Below are 21,852 nucleotides of genomic sequence, written 5' to 3' on the forward strand. Positions count from 1 at the left end.
TCTTCACTTATCTCAAAATATCTTCCAACCCGACATCTCCGTTCTGCACAAGATCTGCGTCTCTCATCCCCACGCATTACTTGTTCCCATGCACGGTTACAGGACTTTTTTCGGGCTGCACCCACCCTGTGGAATGCCCTCCCATGCACAATAAGACTTTCCACTAGTTTCCAAACATTCAAGCGTTTTCTGAAAGCTCACCTCTTTAGACAAGCTTATCAGATTCCAGGACCGCCCACCTAACCTTTTATAGCTCCCTATCTAACTCTCTTCTTATAGTAAACACCTATCACATCTTCTCTTTCTTCAAGTGAACATCCTCCTAACCCTAGGCCAACTTTCCAGTGTGATTGGATTATACAGCCCACCAAGAACATCTGCAATCGGGCTGGACCAATTTGCAATATGTAGCACCTCTCCTTGTGTATCAACACCTATTTCCCCATAGATTGTAAGCTTGTGAGCAGGGCCCTCTAACCCTTATGTATGTCATGTATGTATGTATGTATGTATGTCATGTATGTATGTATGTATGTATGTCATGTATGTATGTATGTCATGTATGTATGTATGTATGTATGTCATGTATGTATGTATGTCATGTATGTATGTATGTATGTCATGTATGTATGTATGTCATGTATGTATGTATGTATGTATGTCATGTATGTATGTCATGTATGTATGTATGTCATGTATGTATGTATGTATGTATGTCATGTATGTATGTATGTATGTATGTCATGTATGTATGTATGTATGTCTTTTACAACCCAGTAAAATGTTAATGTTGATTCAAATTGTAAAGCGCAGCGGAATTTGCTGCGCTATATAAGAAACTATTAATAAATAAATAATAATAGATAATGAGCTATTGGAGGTCTTTTATGTAGTGCAAAACCGTCTTTGGTCCCGCCATGCAGCTGAAATGCGCAAATGCATCCAGAGCACTGCCAGAATTGCGTAGTTTAAGCAGGACAATGGTGGTGTCTACAGGGTAGCAGAGTTTCCCGAGCTGATAGGAGGAGACAGGTGGAGAGAGAGCGTTCGCTGCTTAGTACTGAGTAGGCACTCCCATTCTCTTGGATAAGTTTTTATTTTGCAGCGAGTATATCAAAATGAAATAAGGGGGGCAGATGGTGCATTTAGGGGCGCATGGCGAACTTCATCCCTCTAGCGGACCTGAAATTTGCACCAGCTCAAAGCTGGCGATCTTCAGGTGTCATCATTACTTATAATGGGATGAAAGATTTGCGCTGTCCCTATGTCCTCTATCTCTTAGATTATGCAGCGCCCCCGGTGGCATTCCAGTGCATGACAAGCCCTCAGTGATTTGTAAGTCAGTGTAACACCTTGTCGGGGTTGGACTGACCCCTGCCTGAGCACTCCTCTTCCTTCCTTATGGGTCAGGTTCCAGACTGTGCACTTGAATAATACATTATTACACTATTAGTGGGTCAGTTACTTGGCGGAGCAGGACAACAGACTGGTGGCCAACATGGGTCATTCCCACCCCCCACCCCCCCGGTGGGCTCTTCGTGCCCCAGCCCAACACTTTGCGGGAAACCAGATCATTTAAAGGAGTGACTCTTGGTCCTGAGGTTGAGCTTAAAGACCAATCTTGAGATTCGATGGGTTTTGTATCAAGTCTAATGGGGCAATTTACTAAAACGGAGGTTACTGTGCTGAATTCAAACCATTATAAACCACCGAATGTATGAAACTGCTCTTTGTATGACATGTGGTGGTTTGAAAGCAAATAAATAAAATCAGGAAACTCTGGTAGTATCACCCCCTGTGACCCCTTTACCATATATAACACGGGCTCGTTACCACAGGGAAACAGCAAACATGGGGACATCCTGATACAGTTGAAAACGACCCCAGGATAGACAGGTAGGGCCAGAAGACAGTATTACAGCATCATAGTGGGAGCCAGTCTGTGCCTGGTTAGCATTGGGCCAGATACCCTATAAATTAATGGAGGGGGTACAAAAAAGGGTGCCCTCCATCACATTTTGAAATGTCTGTATCCGACTTCACTCACAGAAACATGAGGTGCAAAACACTTACATTACCCACCATGCAAGCAGAGGGTTAAGCCAGAAGTGAGGTTACATGGAGCATTATATCAGGAGAAAAATATATAAGTTTGATTCAAAGAAGAGGTTGTACCAATATGGCCGGTTGTTGCCTCCAGACACACTGAAGAGCACTTCTAGATTGTATGGACCCTAGAGAGCGGACATGTGCGTGCACAGCGATGGCGCAAGCCAAACCATCAAGGCGACAATGCAAAACCGAGATTTTATTTGAGGCGTAAACATAGAAACATGATAGATAATTGGTTGTACACATTTGTGTTACTAAGAGAAGATCCTAAAAACCTACTCTAAATTGTATTCATGATTTTGGTCCTAGGTTTGGACGCATCACCTAGAACAGTGGTGTCAAACTCGGGCCCTCCAGCTGCTGTGGGACTACATATCCCAGCATGCCCTGCCACAGTTTTAGCATGCCCTAATAGCAAAACTCTGGAAGTGCATGCTGGGATGTGTAGTTCCACTGCAGGTGAAGGGCTCAAGATTGACACCAATGACCTAGAACAAGTAGTATTGTACGTATTCTCACACTGAGCATTGTCGGGAATCAAAGGCACGAGTATGTTCCCAAACGGACCCGCACGCGTTTTGCACTAATAAAGCCTTCTGACCAGAGAGGTGGTATGTGAGAGGGACACAGCGCTCTCTCATATGCAAAGTCCAGTAGCGGTGTGTTTGCGCAAATGCGTCTCCTGCAGAGCAGCAATTATGTGTATATGTCTGTTAGGCGGCGTAGCTTTTCGCCTGCCGCAGAGCCTGATGATGATGCCTTGTAGTAAACCAGGCATTCGTGCTGCTGATGTGGAGGCGTGAGCGTCTCTGGATAGGCACAGGTCTGCGTAGGGGCGAGCATACGCCATTTACGCATCCGCTTTTCTTTTGAGTAGGTTTCACCCGTTTTGCTACCAACCCTGCGTTGGTCACCTACTCTCCCGCTCTCAAGAAAGGAATGAGATTGAAATGCCGGCGGCTGTTTAGCCGCCAGTTCAAATCCCGTCAGCGGATGCCCGACAGGATCAAGATCCCTACAGATGCAGGTAAATACCCTAACCTAAACCCTCCCTTAGTGGTGCCTAACCCTAACCTCCCCCTTAGTGCCTAACCCTAACCTCCCCCTTAGTGCCTAACCCTAACCTCCCCCTGGGGGTGCCTAGCCCTAACCTACCCCCAGGGTGACTTACTCTAACCCCCCCTTACCGCTGCCTAAACCTAACCCTCCTTTAGTGGTGCCTAACCCTAACCTCCCCCTTACCGCTCCCTAAACCTAAGCCTCCCAGGGGGGTGCCTAACCCTAACCTCTCTCTGGGGGTGCCTAACCCTAACCCTCCCCCTTATGGGTGCCTAACCTAAATCCCCCCCCAAACCTAACCATAACCCTGCTAGACTCCCTAATGCTAACCCTCCCCCCCCTGTGGCTAACGCTATGGGCACCCCAGACTTACCTTCGTTCGGGATGTCGTCCTCGGCATTCCGGGGTCGGGATTATGATAGGCATCAGTATTTTGACTCCTATTATAAATCCCTAGCCGGCATTCTGCTGTCAGGATTGTGACGGGCAGCCTTTCGGACGCCGGTCACATGACTACATCCCCTCGAGAAATGCCGACGCAAACTAGAAACGAACCTCGTTGTGCCAAGAGGTGGAGAGTAAACACCTGAAGAGGGGCCACATGCAGGAGGTAAATAGACTTGACCCGATCTGCAACAGCTCTGAGGGGCCTGATTCACTACGGATCGAAATATAGCGTATGCACGCAGGGCCTGATACAGAGCCGGACGCTCTGAAAGAGCGCTCGCTCTGAATCAGGGCGTTTTTTTTGGGGGGGGTTCGGCCTCCGGGCCGCTGGCATAGCTGTGGGTGACCACCCACAGCTATTGCGAGCGGCCAGGTGATGGTCGCAATGGTCTCGACCATCGCGACCATTGGGGCTTGCGACGAGACCCTTGCGGTAGGGTCTCGTTCCCGGAAGCCCCAGTGAGCTTCTGGTTCTTAATAGAGCCAGAAGCTCACTCGTGATGTCAGTGGGGCCGCCCCCAAACAGCAGGCGTTCCGTCGAGAATGCCTCCGTTTGGCCAGCCCCCCCCCCCTGCACGCCTCCAAAATGGTGCGAGCTGTCGATCAAAATCGACAGCGGCCAAACATCGACCCGCTCACGAACGCATAGCACTTGCGAGCGGGTCTGAATCAGGCCCACAGTTCAGTGCGATTGTATGCTAATCTATAGCGATCGCAATGCCGCCGCCGCAGCACTACAAAACATCGGTACAATCGAGTACTATCGGACCCATGCGCACCATTAAGGCAGGTTAGACCCCACTCAGCAATTGCTTAAATCAAGCTATGAGGCTTCAGGCTGCGTATGGTATCGCAGGGGATAATTTATGCACGCCCCTGCAACGGCGTTCCAATGCACTGGCACGCCTTAGTTTACCCGATCACCCCCCCCCGTCACCACCCACAAACGACACTTCCTGTCAATTACTGTGCGATGGGTCTGCGTGGTCGCAATGATTGGTTCGCGAACACACACTGCCATAAATACGCATGCGCAGAATGCAACAATCAGCCGATTGCGTGCGTATCAGCACCTGCGTTCCTTGCTGAATCAGGCCCTGAGTTTGTACGACATTCAAGTACTTTTGCAAATTGAAATTGGCACATGCTCCGTTCTCTGCCAAGAATGTCCTCACTCCGCCCGATGCTTGCCCTTCTCCCCTGCGAATGCCACCATCTTGCTTAACAAACCCATGTGGCATGGCAGATGTGTAGGCTGGAGTGTGTCCAGAGGTGGTTGCACTGTGCGGTGGATATTGTGTAAGAGTGTCACCCATGGGTCATGCCCCCACCATGCTGTTTTTGACCCACTATCTCAGTTTCTATTCTTCTGCAATCACAGTTGATTTCGATTGTCCGATTTGGAAATCTTGACAGCAAAAATGGCGTCGGTGCTTATTTGCACTTATCTGACACATTGGAGATCATTGCGTGTTGGTCATTAAACTCCATCCCAACATGCTTTAGCACAATGAATCATTCATATATAGGGGAGAATTGGCTTCTGATCCAGTCTCTTAGTTTAACTGAAGGGGACCCCATCAGGGCCTGTACAAATGGGCATTGCAAAACAATGCTAGTTACAGGACATACCTAACCTGCAGCAAAACGTAGACGGAAACTGTACACTGTACTTCATGCTCGTTCCTGTTATACGTCTTGCATTATACCGAGCCATAAATCTTTAAAACAATGGAGGCAAAGCTAAGTGAGCACATGTCAGAAAGAGAGACAGTGAGAGCTTTATTGGAATAAAAATAACTCCAGTGTGTGCGCGAGATCTTAGTCTGAGATGTTGGTTTTAAAGGAACAACTGTTTCACAGACAGTAAAAGCAGATCCAAGTCATATATCTATCTATCTATCTATCTATCTATCTATCTTTATATATATATATATATATATATATATATATATACAGTCAGGTCCATAAATATTGGGACATTGACAGAATTTTCAGATTTTGGCCTCTATTCACCACCACAATGGCTTTGAAATGAAACAAACAAGATGGGCTTTACCTGCAGACTTTCAGATTTAATTTGAGGGTAATTACATCCAAATCAGGTGAACGGTGTAGGAATTACAACAGTTTCTATATGTGCCTCCCACTTTTTAAGGGGCCAAAAGTAATGGGACTATCAACTCAAAAGCTATTTCATGGACAGGTGTGGGCTATTCCCTCGTTATTTCATTATCATTAAGCAGGTAAAAGGTCTGGAGTTGATTCTAGGTGTGACATTTGTATTTGGAATCAGTTGCTGTCAACTCTCAATATGAGATCCAAAGAGCTGTCACTATCAGTGAAGCAAGCCATCATTAGGCTGAAAAATCAAAACAAACCCATCAGAGAGATAGCAAAAACATTAGGTGTGGCCAAATCAACTGTTTGGAACATTCTTAAAAAGAAAGAACGCACCGGAGAGCTCAGCAACACCAAAAGACCCGGAAGACCACGGAAAACAACTGTGGTGGATGACAAAAGAATTATTTCCCTGGTAAAGAAAAACCCCTTCAAAACAGTTGGCCAAATCAAGAACACTCTCCAGGAGGTAGGTGTATATGTGTCAAAGTCAACAATCAAGAGAAGACTTCACAAGAGTGAATATAGAGGGTTCACCACAAGATGTAAACCATTGGTGAGCCTCAAAAACAGGAAGACCAGATTAGAGTTTGCCAAACAACATCTAAAAAAGCCAGTACAGTTCTGGAACAACATCCTATGGACAGATGAGACAAAGATCAACTTGTACCAGAGTGATGGGAAGAGAAGGAAAGGAACTGCTCATGATCCAAAACATACCACCTCATCAGTGAAGCATGGTGGTGGTAGTGTCATGGAGTGGGCATGTATGGCTGCCAATGGAACTGGTTCCCTTGTATTTATTGATGATGTGACTGCTGCCAAAAGCAGCAGAATGAATTCTGAAGTGTTTCGGGCAATATTATATGCTCATATTCAGTCAAATGCTTCAGAACTCATTGGACGGCGGTTCACAGTGCAGATGGACAATGACCCGAAGCATACTGCAAAAGCAACCAAAGAGTTTTTTAAGGCTAAAAAGTGGAATGTTATGCAATGGCCAAGTCAATCCCCTGACCTGAATCCGATTGAGCATGCATTTCACTTGATGAAGACAAAACTGAAGGGAAAATGCCCCAAGAACAAGCAGGAACTGAAGACATTTGCAGTAGAGGCCTGGCAGAGCATCACCAGGGATGAAACCCAGCGTCTGGTGATGTATATGCGTTCCAGACTTCAGGCTGTAATTGCCTGCAAAGGATTTGCAACAAAGTATTAAAAAGTGAAAGTTAGATTTAGGATTGTTTAGTTTGTCCCATTACTTTTGGCCCCTTAAAAAGTGGGAGGCAAATATAGAAACCGTTGTAATTCCTACACCGTTCACCGGATTTGCATGTAATTACCCTCAAATTAAATCTGAAAGTCTGCAGTTAAATCACATCTTGTTTGTTTCATTTCAAAGCCATTGTGGTGGTGAATAGAGGCCAAAATCTGAAAATTCTGTCAATGTCCCAATATTTATGTACCTGACTGTATATATATATATATATATATATATGATTACTTCCTCCCATTCCCGCCTCCAAGATTTTGCCCGTGCTGCTCCCCACCTTTGGAACTCTCTCCCTCTCCCTATCAGACTCTCCACCTCTCTACAATCCTTCAAACGGGCTCTCAAGACCCACTACTTCATCAAAGCCTTCCAGCTCTCATCTTAACCCGCTGCTCCATGCTTCTTCCTCCCTGTCTACCCCATCTGTGTCACACCTGTTTGAATGCCCCTTCCCTTTAGAATGTAAGCTCTTGCGAGCAGGGCCCTCTACCCTCTTGTGCTTCTCCCTACTTTAGTTCCATATACTTATTACTCACCACTAGGGCACCTAACACTTGGCTGCTTATGCTCTGCTGCTTATGTGGGTGTTATGGTCGCTAATGTAGCAATGTATATTATCCATGTCCGTGTCCAGCATTGTATTGTATTGTACTGTAAGTCACTGTTCAACCTATTTGTTTATGTACTTTTTAAGGCGCTGAGGAACACTTGTGTCGCAATATAAATAAATTATAATAATATACACTGTACAATATTGTCCTCCTGTATTGCTCATTGAATAGATACATATAAAAATATACTTAATAAGTCAAATTAGAACGACATAACTAGAGCTACTCTTTGAGATGTTGGCCCATTGGTTCTGTTTCCTGCTAATCTATTTGCAAATCTTTTACACCAAACAGAAAAAGAGTAACTGTAAAATGTGTTTTATGGGTGAAATAAAAGGAGACGTATATTTAAGACTTTTCCATCTGTCATTTTTTTTTCTTTTTTATAGAATAATTTTGTGCAAAAATATTTTAAAAGTGTGCGCTATTTTCTCTTATGTACCAATGCCCTATAGGCCTGATCCAGTAGAGTACACAATAGCGTTTACGGACAAATTTGGGCTATTATTTTCCATTGTGCATGCATACACTGTGATTACGGACGCACAAAGCAATCCATCGCAAAGTGAGGGACAGGTTATCAGTGTTTGAGGGTGGTGACGGGGGGGTGGTCAGGTAAATGCAGGTGTGTTTGTCCATTAGAATGCTGTTTCATGGACGTGCCCTCTGCGTACTATGAGATGTGCAGTGTCTGCGGCTGGTCAATGTGCATTGATGGTACCAATGTAAGAGCGGCATTGCATGGATATGAGAAAGCAGCAGTGGGCGTCTTTATGCCGGCTGAGCTGTGGCAGGCATTTGCATAATTTCACAGCTGCCTTCCGTACGAAATCGCAGCTGCAATCGCAATTGCATACGCTGCTGGAACAGGCCCTATGGACATACTTTGAGGACTTCCCAAATTACCTAACTTTTTCAGCTATTGCTGAGAAATGGGCATGGATGAAGCTCCGTGTTGGGGTGGGTGAGCACCCATGGCAGTCCCTTGTAGTTTTAGTTTAGGGGTGGAGCAGAATTCTTCTCTAATAGCTATTTATAGTCAAAACCCTTTCTGAAGAGAAAGTATGTATAACTAAACAAGGTAACATCAGCGGGTACCTATTTTCTACTAAACGGTGGTCTACCTTTGAAGCATGACACATGGCCCCATCTTCTAGGGGGAATGTAAGTGATACTTAATGCATTCATACATACTGAATCCTTTAACTTTTAAGGAGTCTCTGAGCTGCAACATCGCCTAAGTACGGTATACTGTTACAAGGTTGATATATATATATATTTGTGTGCTGGGTTTAAGCACTGCTCTGTATAACCCTCTGCTCCCTTCACCTGATCACCTGTTATCTCATACACAGGTTCCTCCTTGTTCTCATCTGTCTGATATTCAGCGTCCTGTCCACGATAGAACATTACTCTGAATTTGCCACTGGAACTCTATTCTGGATGGTGAGTTGTAGGAAATGCGTGTGAACCTCGGCCGGAGCTATTGGTGTTTTATATTGATGTTTGCCTTATGTCATGATTGCCCATGCTGTGGAATCTATGGCCACCTATAAATGAATGATGTTGATAATATATGATTGGACACACAAGGCTGCTGCATAGAGCTATATAGAGGACTGGGGAAACGCACAGATGCCCTCATCCATCGCACCCTTGTGATGTAGGGGGCAGGTAGCTGAGTAAGGTCTGGTATAAAGGAAGACTACAAATGATATGAATTTGAGTAGATGTTGGGTGAAATTAGATGTGAGATTAGAATACAGTAGTAAAAACAGTAGTAGGAGATACAGACAGCAAACAGACAAGTAGGTTTAAGTGCTATAATTAAAATACATATAATTTATTATAATTTATGAACCGCCAGAATTTGAGATCGACACTACTTCTATATGCACCTACTTGTCTGCCAACCCCATTCCAAGGTGTATGCCCACTTTCTAGTCCTTGTACCTTCCTCCGAGGAACCTGGGCTTGATTTGTTGACACCCCTGAAAATGCACCTGATAGACAGAGCTAATATGCCCCTTGAAAGCTCAACTGTTTTCACAATGGGGTGACCACTTTATTTTGTCTCCTAAATTACTACTAATGTGTTTTGCTTTATTTATGACAGTGTGTGAAGTTATTTTCTAGTGGGAATATATGGGTAAAATGTTCATACAGTCTGTTTTGGGAATATATACCATATTGTACTCCCTAGTAGAGTGTGTATATAGCACTTCCCTGTCCTGCGGCCACTGTCTTCTTCAGGGGCCATAGTAAGTCCCCTGTCTTTAGATGTGATAGTGTTAGTTTTGTGATGGGGTGGAGGGGACTAATTGTAGACAGACTATTCACTTCCGCTGCCCCTACGAAGACAATCATGGCTTCAGGTGAGATGATACGATTACATATACTTACACTACATGAACTGACAGACTGGCCAGCGGGCCGTGTTAAAAAACAGATGATTCCGATCATCTGTCAGTTTGCGTAGTGTAAGTATATGCAATGGATTGGTTCGGGTAAGACTTTATTTTGTTTTGCAAAGACCCTGGATGCTCCGGAGAGCAGCGCCAGGATGGAGGTGAGTTTATGATCTTTTTTGCAGGCCATTTCCCACGGATTCTGCCTTGGAGAAGAGGACAGAAACATCTGGTAGAAGGTAAGTATGTGTGATAGATGGATGTGTGTAATAAATCTTTACTATTCATGGTGTGTGTGTTATGCCTTTTTTTAACTATTTATTTTACAGTGGGGGTATGGGTGCCGGCCACCTGCTGGCACTTGTAGTTCCAAAAGTGCCAAAGGGCAGGCATGCTGGCACCTGTAGTCCCACTGTAAAATACAATAGTTTACATCTATTCTTCACTTTATTACCACTGTACCCACAGCCCAGGGGTGCAGGGAAGAGCCCCGGGCTTCAGACCAAGCCTGGGGTTCGGGAGAGGGGTGAACCCTTTTTTGGGGGAGTCCCCACTTCCCCTGAGATCCCCGGCTTGGCCTGAGCGGCTTGGGCTGATAATGCTCTGGCCACGGAGCCCCGGTAATAGGGTCTCCGGGCTGTGGCATTACAGCCCGGCCGTTTTTTGGTCTGGTGCTGGTCTTAATTATACAGGGACCCCTACGCAAGTTTTTTCCCCCTATAGTTAAAACCAGGACTGGCCCTGCAGCCATGTGCTGGTTCTTAAATTACAGTGGAACCCTACTCATTTTGTTCCCCGTTATTTTAGGATCCAGGACTGGTTGGCAAGTCCGGGGCTGGTTAGGCTTTTGGGGGGGACCTTACGTCTTTTTTTTAAATAAAAAAAGACTTTATATTAGGTATTCAGGCAGAAACATACACAAATCACACATGATCTGTGTATGTTTCTACCAAACTCGCAGCTCAGGAGCTGGTCTATTTGAAACATCAATTTATCAGTGAGTTTGCTACAAACTCAACCCAGATTGTAAACTCAATTCTTTGTAAATTTGTGAGTTGCAACTTTTTCATGTAAAGTACTTCCTAGTCTGGCCGATGGCGAATTTAGTCGAGTTTGCAAACTCACATGAGTTTTAACAGTGAAAAAAGAAAACTCACTTCAAACTAGTACCTGCTTGGTCTCAGTAAATTTGCGAGTTTGAAAAACAGGCTAAACTCACATGATTTTGCAAACTCGCCCAAACTCGATTCTTAGTAAATTTACCCCTTATAGCACATATAAGGGGAGATGTATCAAATCTTCTAAAGAGGACAAGTAGAGGTGATGCCCATAGCAACTAATCAGATTACAGCTGTCATATACAGTCAGTACACCCTGTAACGTGATAGCTGGAATCTCATGGGTTGCTATTAGCAACACCTTCCATTGGCCTTTTCATAAGGTTATATATTTCTCCCTCTCAATCCCTAATAGAAAACAATCTCCACAAACCTGCAGTCAGTCATGTATAGGGAGAGGGATCCAGCAGAGGAATAGCCTGAGACAAGTATGTGATTGGAGAGATTATTCCACCTTGAGGAAAAGATTGCAGAAGCCAGGCTGGGAAAGGGTGAGGGCAATCCTGGGGATACTACAGAGAAAAGTCTGTCAGTTCTTCTCTTCTGAGTGGAATGATGGCTCCCACGCGGGGCGATCGGATGAGGTTAGTTATGATATGTCGACATTCATCATGTAAGAGACAGTGATGAAATGTTGACATGTTAGAATGTCGACCTATTGTCCCTGGTGGCCCAATGGTGATTTACTTGCTCCGGGCGGCTCCAGCGATGTCTTCCGGGTCCCGGAGGCCTTGTGACTGACTTCTGGATCAGAGCTCCGATCGTCCAAAGTTCAGGTGAGTATTCTCCCCTAACTGCTCCCTTCTCTCTAGTGCCTAACTTCCCCCTTCCTGCAGCCTAGCTCTAACCTTTTGACCCCCCACAGCCTAACCCTAACCTTCTGCCCCCCTGCCAAACCTTAACCTTCAACCCTCCCACAGCCTAACCCTAATCTTCTGCCCCCTGTAGCCTAACCCTAAACTTCTGCACCCTTTCCACAGCCTAAACCTAACCTTCTGCCCCCTTTGCAGCCTAACCCTGACCTTCTGCCCCCCCCCGCAGTTTAACCCTAACCTTCTGCACCCCTCCTGCAGCCTAACCGTAACCTTTTGCCACCCCACAGTCTAACAGTAACGTTCTGCTCCCCCCCTGCAGCCTAACTGTAACCTTCTGCTCTCCCCCTTGCAGTCTAACCCTAACCTTCTGCTCTCCCCCCTGCAGTCTAACCTTAACCTTCTGCTCCCCCCCCTGCAGCCTAACCCTAACCTTCTGTCCCCAGCCTAATCCTAACCTTCTGCCCCCCTCTCCCTCAAAGCCTGACCCTAAAGTCGACATTCTGAGATGTGGGATTTGCTCAGGTGTACAGATTGATCCATACTTTAACGGACCGCATTATCTATTAAATGGCCATAGACCTTGCGAACGCACCGATCTATTTCGTTTAGTAGGAGCGTCATGGGAGTGTCGGAGGTGCGTAGGCAGACTTTTGCCTCCGATCATAGCGTGAGGTGGATGCAAGTCCAGAGACTAACGACTGCAGCTGTGTACGAACAAAGAGTGGACAGGATGAGCTTGCATTAACGTAAGCTAGTAAGCAGGCTACCGTGGCCGTCCGCAAAAATGGCCGCAGATGCGTCCGACTAGGCCTGATTCAGCAAGCAACGCAAAGGAGAGGACGCATGCACTTGGCCAATGTTTTTGTACTGCGCATGCGTATTCTTCGCTCTGCGCGTGCGCGAACTAGCCAGTGCGGTCGGGTAAGCGAACACAGACTACACGCGGCGTGCACGCAGACCCCTTCCGATATTGACTGATAGGAAGTGCTGTTTGTGGGTGGTGACGGGGGGTGATCGGGCGAACGTTTTAGGAGCGTCCATAATTCAGCCAGTGCGGCGACGGACGCAGTGATGAGACCCCGGCACACAGGAAGTTACCAGGATCCTGCGCGAGGTCTGGTCAACCACTATTATGCAAATGTGGTCGATGGTTCTCGATATTCCCGATGTTTCCGCTATCTTGCGTACTCATCAGGCTTTGAGTAAAGGGAAATGGGCGGCTTAATTTAGGGCTGGGCTTCTGCATCTTGTGCTGCTGTCTCCGTGCGTATACATTGATGAGCATATTCCCGCAGCGGACGGCTGCGTGCGTTCTCTCCTTTGCATTGCTTGCTGAATCAGGCCCTGAGTCCCAGTATGTGCTCCGCTGGCAGTGGTTCACGAAGTCCTGTATTGTCTAACTCGGCCACAGCAGAAAAGGAGTAAACATGTAAAGGGGGCTTATTATACCCTAGTTAAATATAATAACCAATGGCTTATTTTACTTTTCTTTTGATGCCTGTCATGGTGGAACCGTATGTAATCTGACACTGCTCCTCTATTACAGGAAATCGTGCTGGTGGTGTTTTTCGGTGCCGAATATCTCGTGCGGTTGTGGTCTGCCGGCTGCCGCAGCAAATACGTTGGCTTCAAGGGCAGAATACGTTTCGCTCGGAAACCCATCTCCATAATTGGTGAGAGGACCCCGGCTCTGTTCTCCGATGCTGTGTCTTGTGTTACCGTCAGCAGGGCGACAGCTGTATGATACGGAAGGCGCCCTTCCCTGTCACAGACAGAATAGGGAGATGCTTCTAGCCTGTCACACACATCTATAGGGAACGCTGACAGATCCTGTTATAGATTCTATCTGTTCCGTCGCAGGATAATAGACAATAGGCAGCCCGGAGACATCTGTAGGGTCTCTCTCTCTATAGACTGGTGACAGACAGATTAGCGCCTCTCCCCCCCACCATGCCGTGATGATGGAGGACAGCTACACACACGTACTCACAGAGAAATAAACATGTTATATAGATATACAAGTAGATTTATTAATGCACATATTTGTTCCCAGTCACTGACTGGCGTAGGGCGCATCTATTATGTGGATGCAGCCTATCAGAGACCGTCACCCTTCACCCCTGACATATCGTTAGTTCACAGTGAACCTTTATTAACGAGCTGCAGCCTCATGAAGATTCGTTCATCCAACAAAACGCCTGTATCTACCAGAGGTCATTCTCGAATCGCACGTCGTCCGTTACGGAGCGCGAAAGCAGCTTTCCATTTTCTTAGTGCACCTTGAAATGCGCAAATGCGCCGGGGCATGCGATCCAAGAAATATTTTAGGATGAGAACTTAAAACATCCATTAAAAAAAAAATGTATTTTTTTATTTTTTTGTGTTTTATTTTTATTTCTTATTGAAGTCTGAACTGGAATGATAAATAATATATTCCTTTTATTGCAGACATTTGTGTACAGCACAGCGTATGTTACAGTATCAAACCCGCCCCCCCTTCTCTTCCCCTCAGATCTCATCGTGGTCATTGCGTCCATTATCGTGCTCAGCGTAGGCTCCAACGGACAGGTCTTCGCTACATCTGCAATTAGGTTGGTGAGTTTATTGGGGTCCAGGATTTCTGAGGTCTATCCACATACATGCGCTTTACCTGCGTACTTGCCCCAGTCATGTGACTGCGCTAACTCCTATAACAGCAAGTGCGTGGGTGCTGCCGGACCTGGCAGTCACATTGTTCTAACACAACCAGCATTACGCCATAAGGGGACATACTGACAGGCACTTCTACAACGTGTCCTGCTGAGTGCTCATCGGCTTCACTGCAGCTGTAACCCTGGCACAGCGTGGTGCATGTGTGTCTGTCCGGCATGTCGGCTCCTCCTAGCACTGTCTTGGTTACTATTATTAATGCTGTGTTACCACACCTGGAGCAGGAGTTAAACCTCCACGGGGTCCTGTTCAGCATATTGGTTTTGGCACTCTTCCCACCTCTGTTTGTCCTAAAATAAAAATAAAGATAGATAGATAGATAGATAGATAGATAGATAGATAGATAGATAGATAGATAGATACAGATAGTGAAATAGATATAAGATAGCTAGATATATAAATAGACAGACAGACAGACAGATAGATAGATAGATAGATAGATAGATAGATAGATAGATAGATAGATAGATAGATAGATAGATAGATAGATAGATAGTGATATAGATATGAGATAGCTAGATATAGATAGATAGATAGATAGATAGATAGATAGATAGATAGATAGATAGATAAATAGATAGATAGATAGATAGATAGATAGATAGATAGATAGATAGATAGATAGATAGATAGATAGATATGAGATAGCTAGATATATAAATAGATAGACAGCCAGACAGATAGATAGATAGTGATATAGATATGAGATAGCTAGATATAGATAGATAGATAGATAGATAGATAGATAGATAGATAGATAGATAGATAGATAGATAGATAGATAGATAGATAGTGATATAGATATGAGATAGCTAGATATAGATATATAAATATAGATAGATAGATAGATATTAGATAGATAGATACAGATAGTGATATAGATATGAGATTGCTAGATATATAAATAGATAGACAGACAGACAGACAGACAGACAGACAGACAGATAGATAGATAGATAGATAGATAGATAGATAGATAGATAGATAGATAGATAGATAGTGATATAGATACGAGATAGCTAGATATAGATAGATAGATAGATAGATAGATAGATAGATAGATAGATAGATAGATAGATAGATAAATAGATAATTAGATAGATATTAGATAGATACAGATAGTGATATAGATATATAAATAGATAGATAGATATGAGGTAGGCAGATAGATATTAGATAGATATGAGATATAGATAGATAGATATGAGGTAGGCAGATAGATAGATAGATAGATAGATATGAGATAAATAGATAGATATGAGTGATAGATAGATAGATAGATAGATAGATAGATAGATAGATAGATAGATAGATAGATAGATAGATAGATACGTATAAAGTCATTGTAGTGTATTCTACCCAAGGCGCCATTGGGCCCTAGGCAGGAGCCTTGGTTGCTACTGGATTATGGCCAGGTAGTCAGGGCCGGCTCCAGGGGTCTGAGCACCATGTGCCGGCCCGGTACACAGCACCCTGACCGAAATTGGGGGCGTGACCTCATTTCCATAGGCCACACCCCCTGTGTGATGTTATTTGGCGGCGTGCCCGCATGGTATGCCTCCAAATAACGTCAGCCTGGGGGTAAAGCCCAGCCCTCCGTCACTGGCTGGGCTTCCCCCAGCCCACTGTAGTCAGTGAATGGATGTCGCGCGCATGTGCGCGGCATCCATTCACACTCCGGGGGTCAGGCACAGCCACACAGCTGCAGCGGTGGAGGTCCCCAACCTCCCGATTTTACCACCTGCGGGCTACTTCGGCCCATGGGTGGAACAGCAGGACAGTACTGTCCCGCTGAAATTGGGATGTTGGGGAGGGGTGCACCCTCTATGGCGACCGCACTGGTTGAACACCCCTAGAGCCGGCCCTGCACGTAGTAGTTACTGATAGGCAAAGCCTTTAGACCCTCTCTTCATGTCGAAGTGTCGGATTATCAAATAATAACTTATAGAGTTTTTGTTATTGCTGACATCTCTCAGGTCACACACAGGGGCCTGATTCTGTGATGGGAACAGAGTAAGAAAGAGCCAGGAACTGTGCACCTTGGTAACACCAGGCTGCACTGCAGGGGGGGGATGTACAATATGCAAAGAGACTAGATGTCCAAACTGAGATCTAAATTGCAGTGTAATAATACAGCTGTCCAGCATCTGTGTACTACATGTCACAGCAGCCAGTATTTACCCTGCATGCACACATAGTACATGTATTTGCCCTCCCCCCCTTGCATTGCCGCATGGTTTGCTCAGGTGCACAGTTACTTGCTCGGCTTTGCTTTGCTCTCACCCCGGAATCAGACCCCCAGTCCTGCACATGATAAGGAGGAACATGTTGTGATTACAGACCAATGACACGTTAATTAGCCGTTACTGTACATTAGTACACGTTTTACTCTCTGTCTGCTCCTCACGTCCCACAGGGGGATCCGATTCCTTCAGATTCTCCGCATGTTACACGTAGATCGTCAGGGAGGAACGTGGAGGCTTCTAGGGTCTGTAGTGTTCATTCATCGCCAGGTGAGGGCGCTGCATACCTTTTTTACAGCAGATACCATTGGCTTGTTTATACTGTCTCATTGGTATATTAGTCCCTGTGCCTATTCCCCAATGTATGGGTCCCTGCGCTTTCTCCCCAGTGCATTAGTCTCTGAGCTTCCTCTTCAATGCTTTAGTCCCTGTGCCTCCTTCTCAATATATTAGTCCTGGTGCCCTCACCCCACTTTTTTAGTCAATTTGCCCCCTCCCCAGTGTTTTAGTCCCTGTACCCTCTCCACAGTGTTTTAATTCCTGTGGCCTCTCCCCAGTGTATTAGTCCCTGTGCCCTCTTTCAAGTGTAAGTCAATTGTCTCTCTCTCTACAGTGTATTATTTCTTCCCATTATATTAGTCCCTGTACCCTCTCCAGGGTATTAGACTCTCTGCCCTCATCCTAGTATATTAGTCCCTGTACCCTCTCTCCAGTATATTAGTCCCTGTGCCCTCATCCCAGTGTATTAATCCATGTGCCCTCTCCCCAGTGTATTAGTCTCTGTGACCTCATCTCAGTGTATTAGTTCCTGTGCCCCCTCCTGACTGTATTAGTCCTTGTGCCTTCGCCTCAGTGGAATAGTCCATTTGCCATCTCTTCAGTGTATTAGTCCCTCCCCCCTCAGTGTATTAGTCACTGTATTCCCCTCCTCATTGAATTGCTGTTACCCCTCCAAAATATTGTGGACATCTTTCCCCCCACCCCCTATAACTTTTGCATATTGCACAGTTTGATCCATTATCTGTGTCTGGAAACCATATGACTGTCAGTGTCTCTCCAGGAGCTGATCACCACTCTGTACATCGGCTTCTTGGGTCTGATCTTCTCCTCATACTTTGTGTATCTGGCTGAGAAAGATGCTGTGGACGAAGAGGGAAGAACTGGATTTTCCAGCTACGCTGATGCCCTCTGGTGGGGAGTGGTGAGTATGGCAGTGATAATATTGGTTTGTTACCTATATTAGCCATATTAAAGTGGACCTGTCACCTACACACACAGCTACACAAAACTCCTATGTCTGACCAGATGACATATAACTACACATACTTTACACATCATGTGTGTGTGTTATATAGCTGCATAGTTTATCCTATGGCCTATTTACTGTATTAATGAACTGGCCGGAGCATGCCCAGTGATGTGCCAGCTTTCAGCACATTGGCTCCGTATGGGGTCACGTGATTGCCAGCAGCTCATCCGTACAGCGCCTATTGCTGGGATCTGATGGCCATGGAATAGTGGCAGCTTTGCCACCATTGCCACTTGTCCTCTCATGACATGGGGCCTGATACAAAATTGTACGCTATTCCATCGTTCACGCAATTGAGCGATGATCTGTATTCTGTGCATGCGTCGCAGCAGCAATGCACATGCGCGGCGACTGAATTGCGATAACGATTTCAGCGAGGATTCCACCGCAAGTGATTGACAGGAAGCGAGGGTTTTGTGGGAGGTAACGGGGAGCGACGGCTAAAACCGTGGCGTGTTCCGGACGTTTCCGGGGCGTATCTGCGAACTTGTACGCAGATAACATGGCTCCAAAGTCTCAGGCAACAATGCTGCGTGAACATAGACTCACTCAAGGTGTCGATTTTTGCCTGACCTGTATCCGATGCTGCATATGTCTGCGCACTTGCGCGCAGCTACGAAGGCCCCGGAGGGCGTCTCAATACAAGTTTCTGTGGCAGTTGCATTAGCAGCTGGAAAGGTGCTGTGTAGCATCCGGGTGTCCACAGCTAAATTGACGTAATTAACATCAGATGAGCCATCGGAAGCAAAGCATACGATGGTGGGTTTCCGATGTCTGTCTCTATTTCTGGGAGTAGAAAAGACCCAGAGGGAGTAGGGGGCAGACTTATAGTGTATATGCTTAAAACTGGCCTGTCTGCAATAACTTCACATTGCAGCGACGTTAGATGGTATACAATCGGGAAGCCGACTGTCACATCCCGGCGAGGGTGAAATGCCGGGTGTCTAGATGTAGACGCCTGACATTTCCCTGACGCCGGGAGACCGGCGCCCAGCATCCCAACCGCAGGGATCCCGGGCACCGCGAGCGGACAGCCGCGCGGGGGGGGGAGGGTTAGGTTTAGGTCACCCGGGGGGGAATTAGGGTCAGGCACTCCCCGGGAGGGTTAGGATTAGGCTAGGGGGAGGGAGGGTTAGGCATCCCCGGGGGGGACTTAGTGTTAGTCAGCGGGGAAGGGGGGGTTAGGGTTAGGCACTTAGAGGGGGGATTAGGGTTAGGCACTTGGGGGGGAGGTTAGGGTTAGGCACCCCTAAGGAGGGTTAGGGGGTTAGGTTAGTAAGTACCTACCTATCGACGATCAGGATTTCCAGCGCTGTCGGGCTTCCGCTGCCGGGAACTCTGCTTTGGTCGGCCTACCGCTGCCGGGAATCGAACCGCCGGCCATACCGATTCCCGTTAGATTTACTTAAGTGCAATGCATTATAATTTAACGCGGACTGCAAACATGCGCATGCCACCAGGGCAACACAGCGCCACAAGAAATGGACTTGAAGACAACCCATCGGCTGTATCCATAGATTTCCCTTCAGTACAGTCTCCACATGATTGCTGAGTGAGTACGGGCGATGAATAAAGGGGTTTTCCACCATCAGATTGCCTTGGCAAAAATGGCAGGGTCCCACGTAATAGCAATAAATGAAATGCATCGCTTCGGGCCTCATTCCGTATCGCGTGCAAGTCCACAAGTGCATGCAAGTAGCGATTTTTAGCAAACTGCGCAATTCTGAACACTTGCAAAACATCTGGTTCGTGGGAGTGTTGTGGCCGTGTCGCCAGAGTTCTGCGCTATTATGCGGCCTGCGTATGACAAATTGGCGGATGTCTGCACCCAGCATGGCGTAGGGCTCGAAGTAAGTACTGATACTAGTGATGACGGAAAAAACTGCGGGCTGCGCGAATATGTGCATGATGCCTTATAGATATTCACATTAGCCTACGGGTAATAAATCTGCATGTGTTTCAAAAGCAGGCCTACGTCTGTGCTTTACAGCCTTGTAATTATATCATCCTTGGATACACAACACATCCCCACCACAGTCTCTGCTTTGTACCTGGATTGCAGCTCTTTGTCATACCACAGAGCAACACAACTAAACAGCAGCAACTCCGTCTGATGATATAAAGACATACTTGAAAAGCACAGACGAGAAAGCTAGGAATAAAAAATATTACGAACAATGCATCTAGTAGAAATGACAGGACTGCTGTACTAATCACTGCATTAGGGTTATACAGTATGAAATCAGAAAATCCCTATAGACATATATTATCAGATGTCATTGTTTAGATGTAATAGTAAAACATTGACCGCTGCATAAACAAGAGGACACGGACATATTTTGCTAGGTTGTAGAGGAAGATGAGCTGTATGTCTTATGGTTCCTTGCATGTCAGATTAGTTTACTAGGGCAATCAGGAGCTGCTCACTACACACTGCCATATTTCTGTGAGTGTCTTAGACATAGTCACAGACTTGTACATTGCCCTATTAGCTGCAATGTATTGTGCAGCAGACTTTTTATCTACATCCTTTTTACTGTATGTTAAACCGTGAGTCTCAGTTTATTGTCACCTAACTGCTATTCCTAATCCTAATGTTATTCCTAACTTTAGCTGTCATCGGCTAAAACAGTGGTTCCCAAACTTTCTTGTATCTCGGTGCCCTTGAGGTTCAGCATTATTCCACAGGACCCCTAAGCCATAAATTTCTTATTGAGCAATTCGGCAAAAATTATTGTCATTACATGTCATCCTTAGGGTCTGTTATGTGGGAGGTGGACAGGGCTACACTTCTCTTTGGGGGTCATTCAGATCCACTCGCGAGCAGCAGTACGCTCGCAAGTGGGTCGATGTTCCCCACTGCGCATGCGCACGACGGAGGGAGCTCTGTCATGCGCTTGCGCGAGACCCGGGGAGCGACGGGCTTTCCATCGCTTCGGGTCTCGCACCAAAGGGGGCGATGCGCTCGCAACCGGGTCGATGTTTAGGCCCTGCGCACGCGCAGCGGCCGCACTGCGCGTGTGCAAGCCCCGGGGCGAGAGAGAAATTTTCTCGCTCCGGAGCTCACTACAAAAGGGCCGGCTGTCGATGTTGATCGACAGCTTGGCCTGTTTTGTAGGCATGGCGGGGGGGTGGTTTCACAAACGGAGGCACCTCCCGTTTTGTGGGCGGCCGCACTGACTCGAGTCTCGTTGCAAGCCCCGATGGTCGCGATGGTGTTCACCATCGCAATCATCAACCTGGTTGGTCGCTAAAGCTGTGGGTTGTAACCCACAGCTTAGCTAACGACCAGGAGGCCGCACTAAAAAAAAGGAAGCTGCCGCCCTTATTCAGAGAGAGCGATCGCTTCTTGCGTCCGCCACTCAATGAGGGCCAGTGTCTTAGACAGCAAAGCCATTAGTGCACGGTGTGAGGCATGTATTTATCCGCTGCATGTAACACGTATGGATTACCCAACTGTATAGATTCCAATAATGCCACAGATATTAGCAGTAGGGATGTACAGTAGATAACCCCTCCAATCAATACGCCATAATTATATCTACATTAACCTGCAATCTACAGTATATTATCATGGGAATATTGGTTTAGAGAGAACAGAATACTGAGCCGGAAACCCTAACTCGT

The 21,852-nt window shown here is 46.2% G+C and overlaps 1 protein-coding gene across 2 annotated transcripts in view; it reads left to right on the forward strand.

Annotated features, from left to right (window-relative positions):
- Positions 1-21,852, forward strand: part of LOC148518925 (potassium voltage-gated channel subfamily KQT member 1-like) — a 146,681-nt gene that overhangs the window by 74,799 nt on the left and 50,030 nt on the right. For both annotated transcript variants that reach the window (XM_088476831.1, XM_088476832.1), the window contains exons 3-7: positions 8,979-9,069; positions 13,511-13,637; positions 14,477-14,555; positions 17,090-17,186; positions 17,977-18,117. In XM_088476831.1, the coding sequence (XP_088332957.1) occupies positions 8,979-9,069; positions 13,511-13,637; positions 14,477-14,555; positions 17,090-17,186; positions 17,977-18,117 (535 nt within the window). The remainder of the gene's footprint in view (positions 1-8,978; positions 9,070-13,510; positions 13,638-14,476; positions 14,556-17,089; positions 17,187-17,976; positions 18,118-21,852) is intronic.

Source organism: Taudactylus pleione, unplaced genomic scaffold, assembly GCF_031769625.1.
Source record: "Taudactylus pleione unplaced genomic scaffold, aTauple2 ptg000196l, whole genome shotgun sequence".
In the NCBI taxonomy this organism is placed as follows: Eukaryota; Metazoa; Chordata; class Amphibia; order Anura; family Myobatrachidae; genus Taudactylus; species Taudactylus pleione.